Source organism: Natator depressus, chromosome 14 (assembly GCF_965152275.1).
Source record: "Natator depressus isolate rNatDep1 chromosome 14, rNatDep2.hap1, whole genome shotgun sequence".
NCBI lineage: Eukaryota > Metazoa > Chordata > Testudines > Cheloniidae > Natator > Natator depressus.
In genome coordinates, this window is record NC_134247.1 from 34464116 (window position 1) to 34487015 (window position 22900).

The 22900-nt window shown below is 44.3% G+C and overlaps 2 protein-coding genes across 2 annotated transcripts in view; both read left to right on the top strand.

Moving 5' to 3' along the window:
- LOC141998856 (uncharacterized) overlaps positions 1-22900 on the top strand; it is a 131121-nt gene that overhangs the window by 68854 nt on the left and 39367 nt on the right.
- Positions 1-22900, top strand: part of LOC141998761 (butyrophilin subfamily 1 member A1-like) — a 61315-nt gene that overhangs the window by 11749 nt on the left and 26666 nt on the right. Inside the window, exon 4 of the mRNA XM_074971762.1 lies at positions 9658-10005. Within this exon, the coding sequence (XP_074827863.1) occupies positions 9658-10005 (348 nt within the window). The remainder of the gene's footprint in view (positions 1-9657; positions 10006-22900) is intronic.

Genomic DNA, 22900 nt, shown 5'->3' on the forward strand with positions numbered 1-22900 from the left:
GTAACCTGGGGTGCCATTACAATGCTTTGCTGCTGTAGCCCCCAACCTGGACTGTTCACAAACAGCCTCCAGCATGTAGGTCACTCCCAGCTACGTCTGCGTGTGCAGACTTAAAGATTGGCTCTTACCAGCCTTAAAGATTGCTACAGGGTGACCCCAACACACTCCCAGTCCCAGATTTTCCTTCAGAAATGTATGTCCTAAAATATTGTTTGTTATTCCTTAAAGGGAATAATATACACACAACTTGTTACCCCACATAGAGATACCCAGACACTTCAACTCAATCGCACTAGGTTAGATAACACAATAAAAGAAGTTTATTAACTACAAAGAGATATACTCAATGAAGAGCTAATTACTGAGGCATAAAGGTCAGAAATGGTTACAAGAAAAATAAAGAGAAAGCACTCAACAGTGCCTAACTTATCAAATTACATTAGATTCAAAGCAAAGTTTTTTCATCACATGCTTTCAGCAGTCTTAATGACCAAACTCTTCAGGTCAGGACCCGTTCCCTAGAGTCTCCTGGCTGCTTCCTTTGCATTTTCAGATGTAAAGAATGTGATGGGCAGGGAGAGAGATGGGGTCTCTTGCGGTGTCTGCCTCTCCCCCACTTTGAGAAGTATTTTCAGCTGGGAGCAAAGCAACAGGCAGTCTAATGAAGAAAGGAAACTCCACAATGTTTCTTTGCTAAGATGTAGATTTTTGTCCCGCCCCCTTTCCTACCAGAGAATGGCCACTTAGCAGATAATGGTCCATCAGCTTTGTTTTTACCTGACTGAGGTGTCAGCTTTCTCTTTGTCTCTGAGGAATTGGCTTAGTCACTCCCCAGACTTAACTGGAAGTTATGATTTCAGCTTATGTTTATAACTTCACATGTAACATTCCCACATGTATTTTGCTATGATATTGATCAGCAAATTGAGTCTTTAAATGATACCTCACAAGGCATACCCTGCACCAAGATTATTGCAATAGTGTGTAGGGTTTAAATACAGGGATGTATGCCGTTGTAGCAGGACAAGAAGTAATAGTCTTAATCTTCAGCAATGGAGATTTAGGTTATGTATTAGGAAAAACTTTTGTAACTATAAGTTCTGGAATGGACTTCTAAGGGAGGTTGTGGAATCCCCATCACTGGAGGATTTTAAGAACTGGTTGAAACACTTGTCAGGGATGTTCTAGGTTTACTTGGTCCTACCTTAGCACAGAGGACTGAACTTGATACCCTCTAGAGGTCCCTTCCAAGCCCTATATTTCTCTGATTCTATGGTTTTTTTCAAATTGAGCTTGTATGTCACTGTTCCACAGATCTGTATACAAATCTACTTTTTACTTAAAGAATTGGAGAGATACAAAAAGAGAACTCAGAAAGAACAGAAAATAAGGTTATTCATACATTCATAAATGATAAGACCAGAAGGGACCATTGTGATCATTTAGTCTGACCTCCTGTATAACACAGGCCAGAGAACTTCCCTGAATTAATTCTTGTTTGAACTAGAGCAGATCTTTTAGAAAAACATCCATCTTGATTTAAAAAATTGCCAGTATTGGAGAATCCACCATGACCCTTCATAAACTCTTCCAATGATTAATTCCCTCACTGTTAAAAATTTGCACTTTATTTCCAGTCTAAAGGCTGGGCAAATTCTATATGTTTTACAAAACTTCTTCAAAATTACATATAAGAACATAAGAATGACCATACTGGGTCAAACCAATGGTCTATGTAGTTCAGTATCCTGTCTTCCAACTGTGGCCAGTGCCAGGTGCTTCAGAGCAAATGAACAGAACAGGCGATCATCGAGTGATCCATCCACTGTCATCCAGTCCCAGCTTCTGGCAGTCATAGCATGCGGTTGCATCCCTGACCATCTTGTCTAATAGCCATTGATAAATGTGTGATATATCACACACAAGTAGCAAAATGTATGCTTCCCAATTATATATACAGCTGCAATTCAAGAAAATAGACCATTGGAAGAGATATCTAAAAGCCACAAGAATTAATTCTTAGCTTCATAGATTTCTAAATTCCAAGACCAGAGGGGATCACTGTGATTATATACTCTAACCCTCTGTAAAATACAGGCCAGAGAACTTCCCCAAATTCGTTAAAAACAACATACCCTTTTTTAAAAAAAAAATCTTATATTGATTTAAAGATTCCTAGTAATGGAGAATCCACAATAGCTGTTGGTAAATTGTTCCAATAGTTAATTACTCTCACTGTTAAAAATGTACACCTTATTTCTGGTCTGAATTTGTCTACCTTCAACTCATAGACATAGAGTCACAGACTCATAGACTTTAAGGCGAGAAGCGATGATCATGATCATCGAGTCTTCCCTCCTGCACATCACAGGCCACAGAACCTCACCCACCTTCTCCAGTAATAGACCCATAGCCTCTGGCTGAGTTACTGAAGTCCTCAAATCATGGTTTAAAGACTTCAAGTTACAGAAAATCCACAATTTACACTAGTTTAAACCTGCAAGTGGCCCATGCCCCTGCTGCAGAGGAAGGCAAAAAACCTTAAGGGTCTCTGCCAATCTGACCTGGGGAGAAATTCCTTCCCAACCCCAAATATGGTGATCAGTTAGACCCTGAGCATGAGGGCAAGACCCACCAGCTAGACACCAGGGAAAGAATTCTCTGTAGTAACTCAGAGCCTTCCCCATCTAGTGTCTCATACTGGCCGCTGGCGATATTTGCAACTAGCAGTCGCAAATCGACTACATGCCATTGTAGGCAGTCTCATCATACCATCCCCTCCATGAACTTATCTAGCTCAGTCTTGGAACCAGTTAGGCTTTTTGTCCCCATTGCTCCCCTTGGAAGACTGTTCCAGAACTTCACTCTGATGGTTAGAAACCTTCATCTAATTTCAAGCCTAAACTTGTTGATGCCCAGTTTATATCTATTTGTTTTTGTGTCCACATTAGCACTTAATTTAAATAACTCCTCTTCGTCCCTGGTATTTATCCCTCTGATGTATTTATGGAGAGCAATCATATCTCCCTTCGGCCTTCTTTTGGTTAGGCTAAACAAGCCGAGGTCTTTGAGTCTCCTCTCATAAGGTAGGTTTCCCATTCCTCTGATCATCCCAGTAGCCCTTCTCTGCCCCTATTCCACTTGAATTAATCTTTCTTAAACATGGGTACCATTACACACAGTATTCCAGCTGGGGTCTCACCAGTGCCCTGTATAATGGTAATAATACTTCCCTGTCTCTACTGGAAATACCTCGCCTGATGCATCCAAGGATTGCATTAGCTTTTTTTATGGCCACATCACATTGGCGGTTCAAGGTCATTCTGTGATCAGCCAATTAGACCTTTCTCCTCCTTTGTCACTTCCAACTGAAAAGTCCCCAACTTATAGCAAAAATTCTTGTTGTTAGTCCCTAAAATCCCAAAGTGCATGACTTTGCACTATTAAATTTCATCACATTTCTATTACTCCAGTTTACAAGGTCATCCAGATCTTTTCGTATGATATTCCGGTCCTCCTATGTATTGGCAATACCTCCCAACTTTGTGTCATCCAAAAATTTTATTAGCACACTCTCACTTTTTGTGCCAAGGTCAGTAATAAAAATGTTAAACAGGATTGACAAAGCCCTGGCTGGGATGATTTAGTCGGGGATCGGTCCTGCTTTGAGCAGGGGGTTTGACTAGATGACCTCCTGAGGTCCCTTCCAACCCTGATATTCTATGATTGGTCCCAAGACTGATCCCTGAGGAACTCCACTAGTAACCTCCCTCCAGCCTGACAGTTCACCTTTCAGTATGACCCACTGTAGCCTCCCCTTTAAGCAGTTCTTTATCCACCTTTCAGTTCTCATGTTAATCCCCATCTTCTCCAATTTAACTAATAATTTCCAATGAGGAATTGTATCAAATGCTTTATTGAAATCCAGGTTGATTAGATCTACTGCATTTTCTTTGTCTAAAAAATCAGTTATCTTCTCAAAGGAGGAGATCAGGCTGGTCTGGCACAATCTACCTTTTATAAAACCATGTTGTATTTTATCCCAATTACTGTTTACTTCTATGTCCTTAACTACTTTCTCTTTCACAGTTTTTTCCAAGACCTTGCGTACAATTGAGGGTCAAACTAACAGGCCTGTAGTTTCCCAGATCACTTTTTTTCTCCAATTCTCCAGTCAAAGGGTATGACCCCCAAGTTTACAGATTCATTAAAAACCCTTGCTATTGGGCTTGCAATTTCATGTTCAGTTCCTTTAATATTGTTGGATGGAGATTATCCAGGTCCCCCAGTTTAGACCCATTAAGCTGTTTGAGTTTGACTTCCACCTCAGATGTGGTAATTTCTACTTTCATATCCTCTTTTCCATTAGCCACCCTGCCACTACCCCTAAGCTTCTCATTACTCTTATTAAAAACTGAGGCAAAGTATTTGTTTGTGTTAGGCCATACCTAGATTATCTTTAATCTTCACCCCATCCTCAGTGCTTAGTGGTTCAATTTCTTCTTTCCTTGTTTTCTTTTTATTTATTTGACTATAGAATATTTTACTATTGGTTTTAATTACCTTTGCAAGCCCCAACTCTGCTTGGATTTTGGCAGTTCTTACTTTTCCCCTACACTTTCTGACCTCATTGCTGATTGTGACAGAGATCCCTGGAACTGTGGGACTGCTGTTCCACCTTAACTATTTAGCCTGGGTTGTCTCTCATAAAGCTATGCTAGTGAGAAGCAGCAACACGCCTCCGGGAACTGTGATCATTCAGCTGTCAGCATGTGAAGCTCTACACCCAGCTGTATTACATGAATGCTCCCTGAGCTACTCATGAATCATACAGAGAGAGGCACCAGTCAATCACCTCAGCCCCCTAGCCTTTCACCCCAGAAATATACTGTCTTACACTGCTTAAGGCTCCCTTGGGCAGTGCAAGCTCATTAATAAGTTCCCCACTTCCTCGTAGGGAAGTGTATATGCACCAGCCTTTGTAGTCTGAGCTGAGATTTCCAAAGCACTTCAACCAAAACCACACTGTTTTAGGTAAAGTATAAAACATTTATTAACTACAGAAAGATAGCTTTTAAGTGATTAAAAGTAGCAGGCACAGAGATCAAAGTTGTTTACCTAAGTAATAAAAATAGAAACACAGTCTAAATTTTAACTTTAAAACACTAAATAAGATTTGAATCAAGCAGTCTCTCACCCTAACAGATGTTACAGGCAGCTCACAGTTCCTCAATACATGGACTGGACACCCTTCCAACCTGGGACCAATCTCCCTAGTTCAATCTCACTAGTTCAAAGTCTTTTGTCTTCCAGATGATCTTCCAGGAGTTGAGATGGAGATGGCAGGGAGAGAGGTCAAGTGATGATGTCACTGTCTCTCTTTTATACTTTTTTCCAGCTGCTAGAAAGATCCTTGCTGTGACATGGGTTAGGCTGCCCCATTGCATACATGCCTTCTCTGAGAACTCTCTGGGATAGTGGGTTGGGTGTTGATGAACCATTAAAAACCTGTCTGGCCAGTGACAGGTTGCTCTTTTGTCCTTACTGAAAGGCCAGCAGTGGGCATCTCCCAACCTCACAATATATTTCAGTAACACATATAGCAATGCTTCATAACTTCACATCCAATGATGAACCTTAATATGTTGTTGGATTTTATGTACTAACAGATCCAGACTTTTAAAATGATACCTCACATGGCATACTTGTACAAAACAAACCATAATCATATGGCAGTGGTGAATATAGGGGTTCCAGGGTGCTAATTTGAAGTACAAAGTGTCACAATGATTCATCCCCTCTTCCATTCCTTGTAGCCTTTCTGCTTTCTTTTAATAGCCTGTTTGAGATGCTTGCTCATCCAGCTTGGTCTGTAACCCTTCCCTGCAAATTTTTCTCCTTGCTTGGGATTCAGGCTTCAGATAGCTTCTTCAACTTTGAACTGGTAGTTCTAGTTCTTATTCCTCTATTTTGTTACACAGGCTCCTTGCATTAACTGTTGCTGCTTGGCTTCATTCAGATTCCTCACCTGATTGAGTACAATTATTTTACTTACAGTATTGCCTACCTGACTGTTAGCTTCATTGGTATTGGCACTATCTTTCCTCTTACTGTCCACTCTCCTACCTACTGCTCTTCCTTTCTCCATTGGTGTATTCTCTCTTGATTTTCTTCCCGGTCAATATTAGGATAAGGTGTGGGGATTACATGAGCTTCTCCCAGCTGTCTACCCCCAAGTTCCTAGTTTAAACTCTGTTAATCAGTTGTGCCATCCTCCATCCCAGAAGTCTGTTTTCCTCCCTACTCAGGTGGAGTCCATCCCATGAGAACAGTCCTCTGTCCGTGAATGTCTCTCACTCATGAAATATCCCAAAGCCCTCCTTATAGCACCACTGCGTGAGTGTTAGCCGATGGCCAGGGATGTTTGGTGAGGTGCCAGCTATGCCTGTTTTATACCATCCGTGACTTTAACCGCTAGGACGCACTGTCCCTTCGCGGCGGGCAGCCCGGGCTAGGCTGACGGATGCCCCAAGGTCCTAACCACCCGTGACTTTAACTGCTAGAACTCAGAGCTCCTTCGCAGCGGGCAGTCAACACTGACTGACAGGTGCCCCAATGGCAGCACTAAGAGCCTCTCCACACCCGTGACTTTAACTGCTAGAGCTCAGAGCTCCTTCGCAGCGGGCAGTCAGGATTGACTGACAGGTGCCCCAATGGCAGCACTAAGAGCCTCTCCACACCCGTGACTTTAACTGCTAGAGCTCAGAGCTCCTTCGCAGCGGGCAGTCAGGATTGACTGACAGGTGCCCCAAGAGTTTGCCCCGTGGAGGCGGCACAACTCAACGCTAGGCTCTTAGTACTCTCACCTAATGGCCAGGCTTTATAGCCAAAACGGCTGAGGTTCTTTAATTGTGTTGGCTGCTTTACAGTAAACCAGAGAAACAAGTCAGGCTTATGCATAAATGGTTACCAAAATTTATTAAACTAGATTCTAATCATGTGGTTACAAAATTGCTAGTGCCTACTTATTTAAGTGTAGAGATGTTACACACACAAACAAGTTACAAAACTGAAGCTACAATCCCAAAGAAAGAAAACAAAGTATAGAGCTTTATTTCAAAATATGTGTACACTAAAGATAGGAGATCAGGTGTGGGTGCTTCTTACCCTCCTTGCATCTCTCGATTCCAGCGGTGCCAAGCCAGGATCGGTCACTCAATTCCGCGGAAAGACGAATAAGGGACAAGGCTTAGGGACCCTCTTAGCTGCAGAAGCCTTGGGAGGCTGTCACTTATCTGACCAGCAGATAGATAGTGAAAAGCACTCAAAAATCATGGTGCTGTAGGTCCCCTACTTATACCTCTGTACTCCTTTATTCTCTTTCTCCTTTCTTATGCCAAATTGGGGCTGGTCTGTCGGGGTGACGCCAGCTCTCGCAAGAGTAGTTCACACTTGCAAGGGAGAGAAACAATAAGTGTCGACTACTGGACATTCCTTTTATTAGGGTAAATATTTTCCCACCTAGGATGTTGGTGTGTGTGCATCATGCTGTTTTAGTAGGGGCTAAGAGCCATGTCTGTCACAGCGCCTCTGCCTGCTGTGAGCCCAATTGTTGTATATGTTCCCAGTGGCACATTCTAGCAGCACACCTGTGCTTCTCTCAGCTTCAAAGGCTGTGCTGGAATTCATGTTAAGTGCCCTGTGGTTTTTTTGGCTCCCGTGTGTTTCCAGCAATGCTGGTCTGAGGGGGGGGGGGGGGGGGGCTGGCTGTCTGGCTACAGTGAGCCATCTGTTGATCATAATCTTGTCTTGCCTTCCCTCTCCTCCTCTAGGGACAGGCAGAATCTCACTGAAGATCATCTGAGCCTCCATTTCTATAAGCGTCTTCCCCAGCTTGGCATAGTCTCCTTTGATGCGTTCCAGTGAGAATCTAGCTGTGTCATTTGTTCCCACATGAAGGACAATCAGTGAATTCTTTCCTGCTCCCATTAGAATCCTCTTCAGCCTCAGATCCATATCCTGTATCTTAGCTCCTGGCAGACAGCACACCTTTCTATTCTCTGGATCAGTTCTGGTGACAGACCGTTGAAACGGATCTTTAATGGCCTACAGCTGGGCAGATTGTTACCGGCACCAGTAAAAATTTAGAAAACAATATGCTTAATGCATAGTAATTTATTTGAGAAAGAATAACATAAGCAGTAAAGGTTACATAATGCACGTCTCCTTAATAAGCTTCAATTCCTCAAGCATAAACATTCAGTAACTATGTTGGCCTTACACAGTATCCTGATTAGCAAACAAAGCAGGTATAGCTACTGATTCTAGATGGAGACTTCTTTTCTTCTGTTCTTTCCCCTCTCAGGTACTTGGTCTGTCAAATGTCCCCCGGAAGCAAGGTCTTGGTTACCCTGAGGCCCTCTGGTTCAAAAGTCCCTCGAAACAGCGTCTTGGTTACCCCGAGGTCTTCTGTGTCACAGCATCATGAACATCTTCAGATGTTAATTGGGGAACTAACTTAACTAATTTACTTTGCGTTTATAACTTTTGCTCTCAAAGGAGTCACATGTCCCAGAAATATGCCCTGTGGGCATTCATTACTGGTTTTCTCTAATTAATATTTTAGAAGGGACTGCAAAATAGGCACAGACCAAAGATCAATCAATTTTTATCTTCTCATTAATCATTCACTTAAGCTTTTAGCGTGATGCCATCCAAAAAGTGTCATTTTGACCCTGTGTCAGCCTGTGCCAACTCCACTGATCGCATGATTTTATGTCTTCTTTACTTCGGTGAGCTGGTTGCCCTGGCTGATATATTCCAAAGTTTGATGTTGAAGCATATATGCAGCTAGAGCTTTTATTAACTATTTAAGTGCAGTTCAGCACTTCCAGTACATTTTCCACACCATCTATGTAATGCTAAGCGAATGCTTCTCCCAGAATCCTCTAGCAAATTCAGACATACCAAGCCATACCAAACTCATGCTTGCCACATTTATTCATATCAGTCACAGCAATTCATAATAATTCAGCACCGTCCCAACACAGGCCTGTCTGTTCTTCTTAGTAGGGAGACCCAATCATATAGACCTGCCTTTTCCTGGTGTTGGTGTGATTTTCCAGCCTTCCTCCTGTTCCTTCTGGCTGCGAGTCCTCTTGTCTTTTGTTCTCCCTTGCAATCTTAGCACTTCTTAGGAATGTGTATTTTTGCAATATTAGCCCTGTTCTCGCCAGATTCTGTGAGCAGGTCCTGCCTCATACCAGGCCTCTGATACAAGGGCTTATGTCTCAGGCTCTCTTGCTACTACAGGTTCCAGTCTAGCAAACAGTCTTCCACAGGTTAATTGTTCTGGTTGCAGGCATTAGCCAGGTCACAAAATTTAGAGACAGAGCCCACCCATTTTTTAATCCTCTCTGGATTGGTCTTGACTAGGAAAAGTGTCTGAGTTTAGTGCAGGGTCAGCTAACACGTGCTAGCTAAGCCTGTCCTAACTTGACCCGTTTTCCAGTGCAGATACAGTGAGACACCATGAGTTCAGTTTTAGCTGGTCAAGTTGCAGTCTAGGCGGTTGTGAGAGATCAGCATGCATTACCTATGAAAACAATCCAGCTCCCCTCTGGTCTAACTTTCTGTGTGTCTCGGTTCCCTTAACAGTGAATTTCAAGGTGATTGGACCTGATCATCCCATCACGGTCTCTGCAGGGGAAGATGCCTTGTTACCCTGTCACCTCTCCCCCAGCATGAATGCTCAGGAGATGGAGGTGCGCTGGGTCCAATCCAAGTTCTCTGAACTTGTATATCTGTATCAGCATGGAAAAGATCAGACTGAGCTGCAAATATCAAAATATCGGGGCAGAACAGAGCTGCTGAAGGATGGTATCGTGGATGGAAGAGTTGCCCTGCATATACGCAACATCACCCCCTCTGACCAAGGACAGTTTATCTGTTTCTTCCGATCACCCAGCTTTCATGGGGAAGCCACTCTGGAACTGAAGGTGACAGGTCAGTAACTTGGCTGCTAATTTGAGTTCCCAGAAGAAGAAGAATTTATTTTGAGGTGTAACTTAATGTGTCTCATTTTCATGCCAGTATCCAGAATTCCCTTCTATCTTTCTGGCAAAGAAAGGTGTAATACAAGCTAGTGGCTGGAAGTTGAAGCTAGAGAAATTCAGACCGGAAATAAGACATAATTTTTTAATAGTGAGAGTAATTAACCATTGGAACAATTTACCAAGGCTTGTGGTGGATTCTCCATCCCTTTCCATTTTAAAATCAAGATTGGCTGTTTTTCTAAAACATCTGCTCTCAGAATCATTTTGGGGGCAGTTCTCTGGCCTGTGTTATGCATGAGGTCAGACCAGATGATCACAGTGATCCCTTCTGGCCTTGGAATCTATGAATCTGTGAATAAACCTATTAAAGCTTTTTTAAAGACTATTAGATCTTTAATCTTCGAGAAAACAGCAGATTTGGGATGAGGGTTAGGGGAATGTTTTTGGGTAAGAGAATGTTTAGGCTCCCAACCCCCTTCTCTCTTACAAGGGGTAAAATGGGATCCTCCCTTCCCACCAGTTTTAAACCCCTCTTCCTGTGGCCTGTCCTCAATAGATGCCTGATTCTGTTCAAAGGCATCACCTAAAAAAACCATCTCATCCACAGACTTTACATAGAATCATAGAATAACAGAGTTGGAAGGGACCTCTGGAGGCCATCTAGTCCAACCCCCTGCCCAGAGCAGGACCAATCCCAACTAAATCATCCCAGCCAGGGCTTTGTCAAGCCTGACCTTAAAAACTTCTAAGGAAGGGGATTCCACCACCTCCCTAGGTAATGCATTCCTGTGTTTCACCACCCTCCTAGTGAAAAAGTTTTTCCTAATATCCAACCTAAATCTCCCCCACTGCAACTTGAGACCATTACTCCTTGTCCTGTCATCTGCTATCACTGAGAATAGTCTAGATCCATCCTCTTTGGATCCACCTTTCAGGTAGTTAAAAGCAGCTATCAAATCCCCCCTCATTCTTCTCTTCCGTAGACTAAACAATCCCAGTTCCCTCAGCCTCTCCTCATAAGTCATGTGTTCTAGACCCCTAATCATTTTTGTTGCCCTTTGCTGGACTCTCTCCAATTTCTCCACATCCTTCTTGTAGTGTGGGGCCCAAAACTGGACACAGTACTCCAGATGAGGCCTCACCAGTGTCGAATAGAGGGGAACGATCATGTCCCTCGACCTGCTGGCAATGCCCCTACTTATACACCCCAAAATGCCATTGGCCTTCTTGGAAACAAGGGCACACTGTTGACTCATATCCAGCTGCTCGTCCACTGTCACCCCTAGGTCCTTCTCTGCAGAACTGCTGTCTAGCCATTCGGTCCCTAGTCTATAGCGGTGCATTGGATTCTTCCGTCCTAAGTGCAGGACTCTGCACTTGTCCTTGTTGAGCCTCATCAGATTTCTTTTGACCCAATCCTCCAATTTGTCTAGGTCCCTCTGTATCCTATCCCTACCCTCCAGCGTATCTACCACTCCTCCCAGTTTAGTGTCATCCGCAAACTTGCTGAGGGTGCAATCCACACCATCCTTCAGATCATTAATGAAGATATTGAACAAAACCGGCCCCAGAACCGACCCTTGAGGCACTCCGCTAGATACCGGCTGCCAACTAGACATGGAGCCATTGATCACTACCCGTTGAGCCCGACAATCTAGCCAACTTTCTAGCCACCTTGTAGTGCATCCATCCAGCCCATACTTCTTTAACTTGCTGACAAGAATACTGTGGGAGACCGTGTCAAAAGCTTTGCTAAAGTCGAGGAATAACACGTCCACTGCTTTCCCTTCATCCACAGAACCAGTTATCTCATCATAGAAGGCAATTAGATTAGTCAGGCATGACTTGCCCTTGGTGAATCCATGCTGACTGTTCCTGATCACTTTCCTCTCATCTAAGTGCTTCAGAATTGATTCCCTGAGGACATGCTTTGTCCCAAAGACATTGCTTTACTTCGGCCTTACATATGCTTAGGAAATGCTCTTAAGCAACAAGATCCAACAAATCCCCCTCAAAACTTGCCACTTTACCCCTCACCCATTTTCCCAACAAATCTTTAATTTTGTTTACATATTCCCCGTTACTCATACCAATATCCCTCTTAAGATTCCTAAATTTAACTCTATATGTTTCAGGAGTAATCTGAAAACTTTGCAAAACAGTATCTTTAAATTTACAATAGTCTAAAGCATCTTCACTAGGCATTCCATTGAATACATTTCGAGCTTTACTAGTTAATTTCACAATCAGGGTAGGAACTCTTTTATCATCCGGAATTTCATGTATTACACACAGACTTTCTAAGGTAGTCAGATATTCAGCAATATCATCTATCTCCGCACTGTATGCAGGACATAAGTGTTCCCATTTGTGGATTTTTGGAGTGATGGGAATCATTGGGGTCAGGGGGTTCTGGTTCTGCTTCTCTAGCAGGTCCAGTTGGTGTTTTCACTCTCTTTCTCTTTCTTCCCACTCTCTTTCTCTTTTTCTTCCATGGCCCTTCTGTGTGCAGCTTCCTCCCTGGCTGCCTCTGCCTCCATAGCCCTTCTGTATGCAGCATGCTCTCTGGCTGCTTCCCTGGCTGCCTCTTTGTCCATAGTTTCCCTGGCCACAGCTGCTTCTTTGAGCCTCATTTCTGCCTGCCACATTTGAAACTCACCCTCTTTTGCCTTCTCTTCTGCTTCCAGTTTGGCCAGCTCTAGTTTTGTAGCTGCCTCACTGGTAGTCATTTTTCTGCTTTCTTGTGCTTATTTCCCTCAACTGAAATAAACAAACAGAAAATAACAAAACTGTGACCTCCTCCTGACTCTTCTTAGCCACTTCACTTAAGGCTTTCCTTTCCTGTCCTTTCCTCCCCCTTGGCTTTGCCCCCCTTCAGAGTCAGGTGAGCTTTACTGAGGCTACATCTACACTAGAAACTTCAAAGCGCAACCGCGGGAGCACTCCCGCAGCAGCGCTTTGAAGTGTGAGTGTGGTCACGCACAAGCGCTGGGAGAGAGCTCTCCCAGCGCTCTGAGCCTGTTCACACTAGCGCTTTAAAGCGCTCAAAGCGCTCAAACTTGCTGCGCTCAGGGGGGTGATTTTTCACCCCCCTGAGCCAGCAAGTTAGAGCACTATAAAATGTAAGTGTAGACAAGCCCAGTCTCTCCAAGCAAGGTTGAGCAATTCCCCTGGTGTGGCTTCATGCAGGTGAGTCATTGCATTGTAGCTCCCTTGTTGGACAATGGCTGTTGATGGTTGTTTGACGCCCTGCCTGGGTGTTGGTTACTTTCCTTGCTGTTGCCTCTGGGGAGCTAATATCTGGCTGATTCCCGCAATTTACAGCATGTTTTAGTGACAACCCGACTACACAATTCTCATAACTTCATATGCGTTAATGATATACATATACGGCTAGAGAAATGCCTTTCAGCAGATCATAACCTTTCCCCTGGTACCTTGCAAGTCATGCTTTATATGTAAGATCACGATTATATGAAAATGAGGAATATGGGGGTTAAAGCACGCTCCCCCAAGGTGTAGAATGTCACAGTGTGTGCATGTCACGGTGGGGCCAGGGGCTGCTGCAGCAACAGTTTCTGAAGTTGCTTGATTGTTGTCTTAATAAACCTTGTTGGATTTCACCCTTTTGGTCTCAGCTTCCACTGCTCAACACAGAGTGAGATAATATTCAGTGAGGCAATAAATACACCATGAGCTTCTCAGGCAGAGCTCCCAAGCAGCTTATGGTGTCTCTTCACAACAAGGCTGACAGAATGTGACTTACTGCTTTCCTACACTATGAGGGCTACAGTGGCACAACCATGTCACTCTAGCTATGACGCTGTAACCCCACAGTGCAGACGCAGACTAAAGAGATGGAAGGGTTTTTCCATTGCTGTAGGTAATCCACCTTCCCAAGCAACAGTAGATAGGTCAACTTCACCTGCGGGGGTCTGAGATTGTTAACACGTAACCTGCTGGCTCAGTCTGCTTCTGCATGTTGTCTCTGTAGACAATTGTCATACAAGTCCTGGTATCATGCTGGCGTGAGCACCTGCAATCCATTTCTTGTGAATTTATTTTCTGGTGGTTCTGATGCAATCTGTGTCTCAGAAGATTTGGTGTCAATTCTGATCTGCATGCTGCTCATTGATTCTTCTGATTTAGATATCTGTTGCATATTTGTTGTTGACATTGTACAGTGAAGTCTTAGGTGCCTTCTATTACATAGAATCATAGAAGATTAGGATTGGAAGAGACCTCAGGAGGTCATCTAGTCCAACCCCCTGCTCAAAGCAGGACCAACACCAACTAAATCATCCTAGCCAGGGCTTTGACAAGCCAGGCCTTAAAAACATCTGTCCCTTTTTCCTGTAGGTGTTTCAATGTGATATGACTATGGCTCCTGTAGTTATTTCCGATGCTGGTTGCCAACCTTGTGGTGTTTCCATGCATGTGGATCTCAAAGATGGAACACAAATAGTGGCTTAGCTGTCCAGTCATTGTATTTCTTCTGTCATTCTTGTAGCTGTTTTAATCTGGTGTGAGCCCTCTGCAGTATTTTGGGTTGTAGCAATGTATGTGAAGATGAAAGAGTTGTTCTTAACATCTTTCCCTTCAGCAACCTTGCGAGACAGTATTCCATACCTCTCAGTGGGGTGTTTCATACTTCAGAAAAAATAAGTAGGAATCTCTACCCAAAGCAGCCATTTTGTGAAACATGGATTTTATCATCTGAATGGTTCTCTCAGTCATTCCATTAGATTGTGGCTATCCAGGACTGAATGAGTGTGTTTCATGCCCCAAGATCTCGCCAAGTTACTCACTTCTATGCTTGAAGACAGAATTTGGTCAATTGCTCACTTTTTTGGGATTCCATGTCTTGCAAATACAGCTCTGAGTTTAGCAATAACGGAATGTGCTGATTTGTCTGACCAATGAAAAACTTCTAGAAATTTGGAAAAGTAGCCCTCCAGGAGTAGATATGAGTCTCTGCCAAAGTAAAAAATGTTTGCAGATATCTTTTGCCATGGGATATCAGGAATCTCATAAGACCATAGTGATTCTTTTTGGTTACTCACCTACGTTCCTGACATACCCTGCATCCTTGTATAAGTTGTTCTATGTATTGGGATGTACCGGGCCAGTACATTATCTGCCTCGATCTTGCTTTAGTTCTCTGAATGCCTTGGTGAGACTCATACAAGCATTTCCTGCCTTGTATTGTTAGCAATAATGATCTTGTCACCAGCCATTAATAAATCTTGTTGTAATGAAACAGTGCTTTGCACAGCCCAGTATGGCTGCACTCTGGGATTCACTTCTCTTCTGTGTGGCCAGCCTTCATGTATTGTACTGTGTAAGGCTTGCATTACAGGGTCTCCCTGTGTGTCCTCCTTCAGTTTGTTTAACAAATCTGTGCTGAGTGTAAAGGTGGTCTCAACTGCATAGATGACCTTTTCATCAGTGATTTCATCATTTGGGTCTGTAGTACATTCCACTGCAGCTCTTGACAGTCTGGCTGGCATTAACATTTCTTTACAAGATGTATGTGTGACTTTTAGATCATAATTCTGTAACTGAAGTAGCACATGGTATAGATTTGCAGCCCCTTTTCCAAGGGGTTTGGAGAATACCAACTCCATTGGCTCATGGTCAAACTGTCCCTCAACCTTGTCACAGTTCAAGGCAACTGCACCTGTATTTCCCCTTAGTGGTCACGCAAGGGCACTCACAATCAAGCTTCTGGTTCCCCAGCCATTGCCTTTCTTGAGTTGAAACCTGTGTCTCTCTCCTTCCTGACCAGGGTATTTCCAGGCTGAACAGTTGCCTGCCTTCACAGTGTATTTCTCAGCAAAAGACAGTCTGCTGAAGCAGACCTGCTTCACTTCTCCCCTTAGCAATGGTGCCCAGTATAATTGCTACAGTTGTAAGCTACCACACAGCACTTCCTATGCAAGCCTAGTTTATTACTAAGTGTGACCGGGGTCCAAGTGGGGAGCCTGCTGTGATCACTCAATTAGGGTGAACTGCAAAGAATGGGGCAGACAATCCCATAAAGCTGGTGGATATTCCAATACTTAGATTTACCAAGCCAGCATAAAACAGCTTCTTTATTACCTTACCGGTAATACTCAGAAGTCCAAACAACACAGTTCTCTTAAAGTGATCCAGCCTCAAGCCTCCATCTGGGTATCCAAGTCAAATATGATGAAAATTTCTGTAATTCTTATTTCATCGTATAAAAGAAAAGGTTCTACCAATCCCAAAGGATCGGACACATTACCTCCCAGGTTAATGAATGTTTCAGATCTTACCCAAATGCATGCTTACAATCAATTCTTATTAACTAAACTAAAATTTATTTAAAAAAAAGAGCGTGGTTAAAAGATCAATATACATATAGACATGAGTTCAATTCATTGAGGTGCAGATTCATAGCAGAGATGATGAGCTTTGTAGTTGCAGAGTTCCTTTAGAATTTAGTTCATAGTTCATAGTCCAATGTCCAAATCTCATATTCAGGGTGTACCAGCTGTGACAAAGCTCTGTCCTTGCCTCCGAGGGTCCCGCATTTCCTGGCGGATTTCGCTAGCCTCAGAGACTCACTGTGACCCTCCACGTAACCCTTCTTTCTCTAGAGACAAGGGTCACAGTCTACTGAGCCATTTTCATCATAAGCCAGCAAGGGAGGTGAGGAGAAGTTATCCTTCCTTGCACAGTCTCTGTTGTCTCCCAGTCTCAGTGATTAATCAGGGGGCAAAGGTGGGGGGGGGGGGAGCCCGGGCCCACCCTCTACTCCGGGCTCCAGCCCAGGGACCCTAATAGTATCAGCTATGGTAGCTGACCTTTTAGAAACATGACATGTACAATTCCCTGGGCTACTTCCCCCACAGCAACCCTCACTTCCTCAAGCTCCACTTCACCCTTACCTCAGGGCCTCCTTCCTTGTGCCTGATATGGTGTGTACTACTCAGCCTCTCCATCAGCACAACTTCCTCCCACAGCTCCTGACATGCACACCCACCTGACTAACTGGGAGGCTTTTAACTAGTTTCAGCCAGCCCCTGACTGGCTTCAGGTGTACCAATCAACCTAGCATTCTCCCTGCCTTCTGGAAAGTTCTTAATTGGCCCCAGGTGTCTTAATTGACCTGGAGCAGCTGCCATTTCACTTATCCTGATACCAGGGATTTGTTTAGCCTGGAGCTAATATATCTATCTCCCACTACTTTTCTATAGCCATCGGGCCTTGCCCCATCACACAGCATAACTGGGACTCAGTCTTGCGACTCAGACTTCCCCTTATGAAGTCTAAGCAGATCTGAGATGACAGAATCAGGGCTCAAGAATCTTTTATACAATTTCATGTCCTCTTTGACAAGTTGGGATTTCCTCGGGGGACAAAAGGTAATTAGGATGACTTTGAAGGAGGTCCATCACCGACACTTAGTTATACGAATTAACATAAGGCCATTTGCTTTTTCCTCCACCATTCACAGTACATTTCAAAGAGAGATGAATACCGGGATATCCCGTGTTTACAATTCATTTAAATGATATCAGAATACAGCATAGACAGGGACTGTTGATTATATTGTTATACTTATACATATGTAAATGCACAAAAACACAAACATTATCTCGACACGTCTTTTGAGAGTTATTAATTTTGCAGGATGTTTAACTCTTTCTAGTCATGCGTCACACTAAGGTAAAAGTATTACAGAAAAAACATATTAACAACAAGAAAATAACTTTTATGCATGCTAATATGCTTACCAAAGGTCACTGCTCCATTTATGCAAAGGCTCTTGGTGTCAGTCATTCCAACCCTTCCCTAAGGATCAGGCCCTCTGAATCTGTCTGTCACCGCAAAGGAGATATCTCTACAACCATGTACGACAGGGATGACTCATGGGCCCCTAGATAAGTGATGCTTTTCATCGAACTCTCCTAGTCCCCTGAAGACTTATGGGTATTGTGCAATCAATTCTTTCTTGCTGGGTGTGTTGGTGTGCAACATACCTGTTCTGCATATTAGGTTGAGCTGTGTGCAAGCTTCTATGCCTAGCAATGGTGTTGTAGATGTCTCAGTGATGAAGAACTGAAGACTGACCGTATCCTTGGCCAGGGCTGCTGTTAGGGTGATGTCTTCAGAGTCTGTTCTGGAACCACCATATGCTGTAAGTACAACCTCACGCTGCTCTAGCTGGATGGAACCTAGTCTCTTTTCAAAAGGTGAATTGATAAAACATCAGCCTCAACCCTAGTGTCAAGCTTGAACTTTACAGTAGTGTTTCCCAACTGGTGTGCCGTGGTGAGGCCCAAACAGATGTGCTGTGGAATTTTTTGAAAGACTATATGTGAGAACAAAAAATCCTTCCCTGGTATTTTAATTAGTGTTGGAGTCAGACTCTGCAGGCTCTACTCATCATTAACTTTATTGTACAGCCTGTGAATGGCCAGGATGGTAAACAGCTTAAACTGAGGCAATAAAAGGGCGAGCTCATTTGGAGACATATGGTGGCATGCCTCAAAATAATGAAATGTATCTGTTGTCAGATGTTGGCTGCTTGTGTGTTCTCTGTGCATGCTGCCCTGACACTGGCCAGATAGCCCATACAGCAGGTTCCGATCAAACTGCCCAATAATCACAGACCCATTTAGTAGTGAAGGCACCTGGCCAGGTTTATTGCCGACAAAGCACCATGCTAATGCTCCAGCTCAATGTTTACAGATACACTAACATATGTATGGCCGTGACAATGATACCTGCTCAGTCAGTGGCGGGACTTTCCACTGCCCCCTAGGCCAGACGAAGGGTTAAGGCGAGGTATCCCAACATTTATAGACTGAGACAAACAATCTGCGATAAATAACTTATGTATCACCTTATGTGTTTTTTGACATGTTTGTTACCTCCCCTTGTACTTTCCTCCTGATATTTCAGACAAAATATCACTATTCATGACTTGTCAAACCATTTTATCATGTGCTTGGTTGTGGTGTTCTTGTGCTGGCCTGCTGGAATGTTTTTACATATTCAGTGTGTTAGCAATGCTGCAGTACTGGTGCCAAGTTTGTGTACCAGACACTGAGTTGCAGGCAAGCATCTGCTTTTGACAGGGCCCGATTTTTGCTCATAGCATAACTTTTGATGACTTTGGTTCAGGCCTCAGGCCTTGCACCAGGCCCATGCTTCAGGATCTCTCTTTCTACTACAGTATCCAGGTGTGCTGCAGCAGAGAAAAGGTTGGGAACCACTGCTTTGTAGTCACATTCCTCATATGCAGTGTACAATACCAAGGTTGTTTTGAATGCGCTGTATGATTTCCATTACCCTGTAATACTGTATCTAGAAGGTTTCAGAGTAGTAGCCGTGTTAGTCTGTATCCGCAAAAAGAAAAGGAGGACTTGTGGCACCTTTGAGACTAACCAATTTATTTGAGCATAAGCTTTCGTGAGCTACAGCTCACTTCATCGGATGCATTCAGTGGAAAATACAGTGGGGAGATTTATATACACAGAGAACATGAAACAATGGGTGTTACCATACAGACTGTAACGAGAGTGATCAGGTAAGGTGAGCTATTACCAGCAGGAGAGTGGGTGGGGGGAGGGAGAGCTTTTTGTAGTGATAATCAAGGTGGGCCATTTCCAGCAGTTGACAAGAAAGTGTGAGGAACAGTCGGGGCGGGGGGGGGGAATAAAAATGGGGAAATAGTTTTACTTTGTGTAATGACCCATCCACTCCCAGTCTTTATTCAAGCCTAAGTTAATTGTATCCAGTTTGCAAATTAATTCCACTTCAGCAGTCTCTCGTTGGAGTCTGTTTTTGAAGTTTTTTTTGTTGAAGAATTGCCACTTTTAGGTCTGTAATCGAGTGACCAGAGAGATTGAAGTGTTCTCCAACTGGTTTTTGAATGTTATAATTCTTGATGTCTGATTTGTGTCCATTTATTCTTTTATCTAGAAGAGAGATTGCTCACATTCTTGTTCAGCCAGAGACGTGTGACTTTGTCTTTTGGGAAAGTTTGTTGCTTTTCACATAGAATAGTGAATTAATTGTCTGTATTTCTGATGCAGACATCACTGCAAAGGCTGGGCAGCCTCTGGGTGCTGTGTCTTACCCCAGTGTGTGCACAGTTTCTTTGTGTGAGCTGTTGGTGAGTCTGCTTTGTTGTGACTCTCAGGTGGCTGGGGCCTGGCCATGCTTTACATCTCTTTCATGTAAGAGCCTGTAAAAACTTGTCAGTGTGTGACCCAGACATTATCTCTGTTTGCATGTTTATGGCTTGGGAAGCTCTGCAAATGTCTATTGCTTTCTGCCCAAACCAGCTCCCTTCAATAGCCTTTAGTCAGCCTTTATCAGGGACACTGAACAAAATTTTCTCTCTCAGCATGTCATTTTCAGTATTTCCAGAATCACACTTTCTTGCTTTTGCCTCAGCTCTGTCACCTACTTGCTCTTCTCCTAGGTGTGGGTAAGGCCAGAACTAGTATAGTTCAAACACAACACTATTATTAGGGTTACATTAATTGCTCACCATTGGGAAGACCTCATCCAAAGTGGGAGCATTTCAGTTGGCTGCGGTAAGAATGTGCTATATACTTCCAGAGCCTCCACACCCATTATGTGCAATACACTGACCATTTTTATGTCCTCTTCCCTTTTATTTGCTCCTGAGGAGCAAATGTGGAACCATGATTCCCGTCTCCTCCAATTCTCAATACTTTCAAGTAAAGATAAAAGTGGTCGGGGAGGAGGCATGCAACTCACCAGTTTTGAGTTTTATTTTTATTTGTTATACTGTTTTCTAGTTTGACTGCTTACTTTGGGTTTCAGATCTGTGTGACGTTCCCCTCTGATATTATCTGGACCAGTGATCTGCTAGGTCACTCCAGTCCTTGACTCTGGGAGCCAGCTTTACCCTGCTCTGCTGTGAGAACCCCCACTCCTGGGCTGTTCTTGCTCAGCCTCTGGCATGTAAGTTGCTCCTTGGATCATGCAACCGAATGACACTAGCCAGTATCTCCGATCCCAGACACAACCGTAGGATCCTCCATCTTGCAGTGTCCAGGTATGCCCACAGACGCTGCAAGCTTATATGAGTTCATCAATTTAACAAAGAAATTGATGTGTATCAGGGTTATCCTAAGGGGAGACTCTGACACGCTTCAAACCAAATGCACTGCTTCAGGTAGAATAAACAAACAAATGTATTAACTGTAAAGATAGATTTTAGGTGATTATAAATCAAAACATAAGTCAGATTTGGTCAAATGAAATAAAAGCAAAACACATTCTAATCTGATCTTAACTCTTTCAGTGCCCTTATAAACTTAAATGCTTCTCACCACAGGCTGGGTGGTTGCTCTTCAGCCAGGCTCTCCCCTTTGATCAGCGCTTCAGTCACTTGGCGTGGTGTCTGTAGATCAGGGGTGGGCAAACTACCACCCGCGGGCTGGATCCGGCCCTCAGGATTGCCAGGCCTGTGGTGCAGAGGGGCTAAGGCAGGCTTCCTGCCTGCCCTGGGCCCACGCCGCTCTCAGAAGTGCTCTCAGCAGTGCTCTGCAGGCACCCCTGGGGTGGATGGGGAACCGCAGCCAATGGGAGCTTCGGGGGAGGTACCTGCAGGTGAGGGCAGCATGCATAGCCCTCTGCCCCCGCCTCCCCCAGGGGCCGCAGGGACGTGGTGTCGCCTGCTTCCGGGATCAGCGCGGGGCCAGGGCAGGCAGGCAGCCTGCCTTAGCCCTGCTGAGTGCGGCTGCCACCCTGGAGCCACTCAAGGTAAGTGGCACTGGGCCGGAGCCCACATCCCGAACCCCTCCTGCACCCCAACCGCCTGCCCTGAGCTCCCTAACCCCCTGCCCTGAGCCCCCTCCCACACTCCACACCCCTGCCCTGAGCCCCCAACGCACCCCTCCCTGCACCTCAACCTCCTGCCCTGAGCCCCCAACCCCCTGCCCTGAGCTCCATGCCGCACCCTGCACCCTTCCTGCACCCTTACCTCTTGCCCTGAGCCCCTTCCTGCACATTGCACCCCCTTCCACACGCCTTCCTGCACCCCAACCCCTTGCCCCAGCCCTACATTCATGGCCCTGCATGCAATTTTCCCACCCAGGTGTGGCCCTCAGGCCAAAAAGTTTGCCCACCCCTGCTGTAGATGTAGGTGGAAGACAGAGGAAGAGCATGACAAATGTCTCTCCCTTTTATCATGTCCTTTCTTCCCTCTTGGTTTTGCTCCCCCGCTTCAGAGTCAGGTGAGCATTACCTCATTGCAGTTCCAAACTGACCAAAGGAAGGGGGGTGCTCACTCAAGAGTCTAACAGATTCTTTTCTGTTGCCTAGTCCAGCATCCTTTATTCCTGTGGGGCTGGGCTGGGTTTGTCCCATACAAACCCTGATGAGGTGTGAACTGTCTCTCTGTTCTTGGAGAGTTTTTGCTTGGGCTTGCTTTAAGCCATGAGCATACATTTTCAGCCTCATAACTATATACATGAAATTATAACCTATAACCTTACTGTAACATTACTAAAACAACAAGGAGTCCGGTGGCACCTTAAAGACTAAGCTGCCACCGGACTCCTTGTTGTTTTCGTAGATACAGACTAACACGGCTACCCCCGATACTGTAACATTACTGTAACAATTACTAGAACATCACTATAACAACCATGCTCAGTGCATCCGGAGCCTTCCGAAGACACCCAACATGACAAACTTTGCAATGGATACCACACAATCATTTTACGAGGATGAACATGGGGGTGTCGGGTGTTCCCCCGAGGTACAGAGTGTCACAATCTGTGTAAAAAGAAAAGGAGGACTTGTGGCACCTTAGAGACTAACCAATTTAT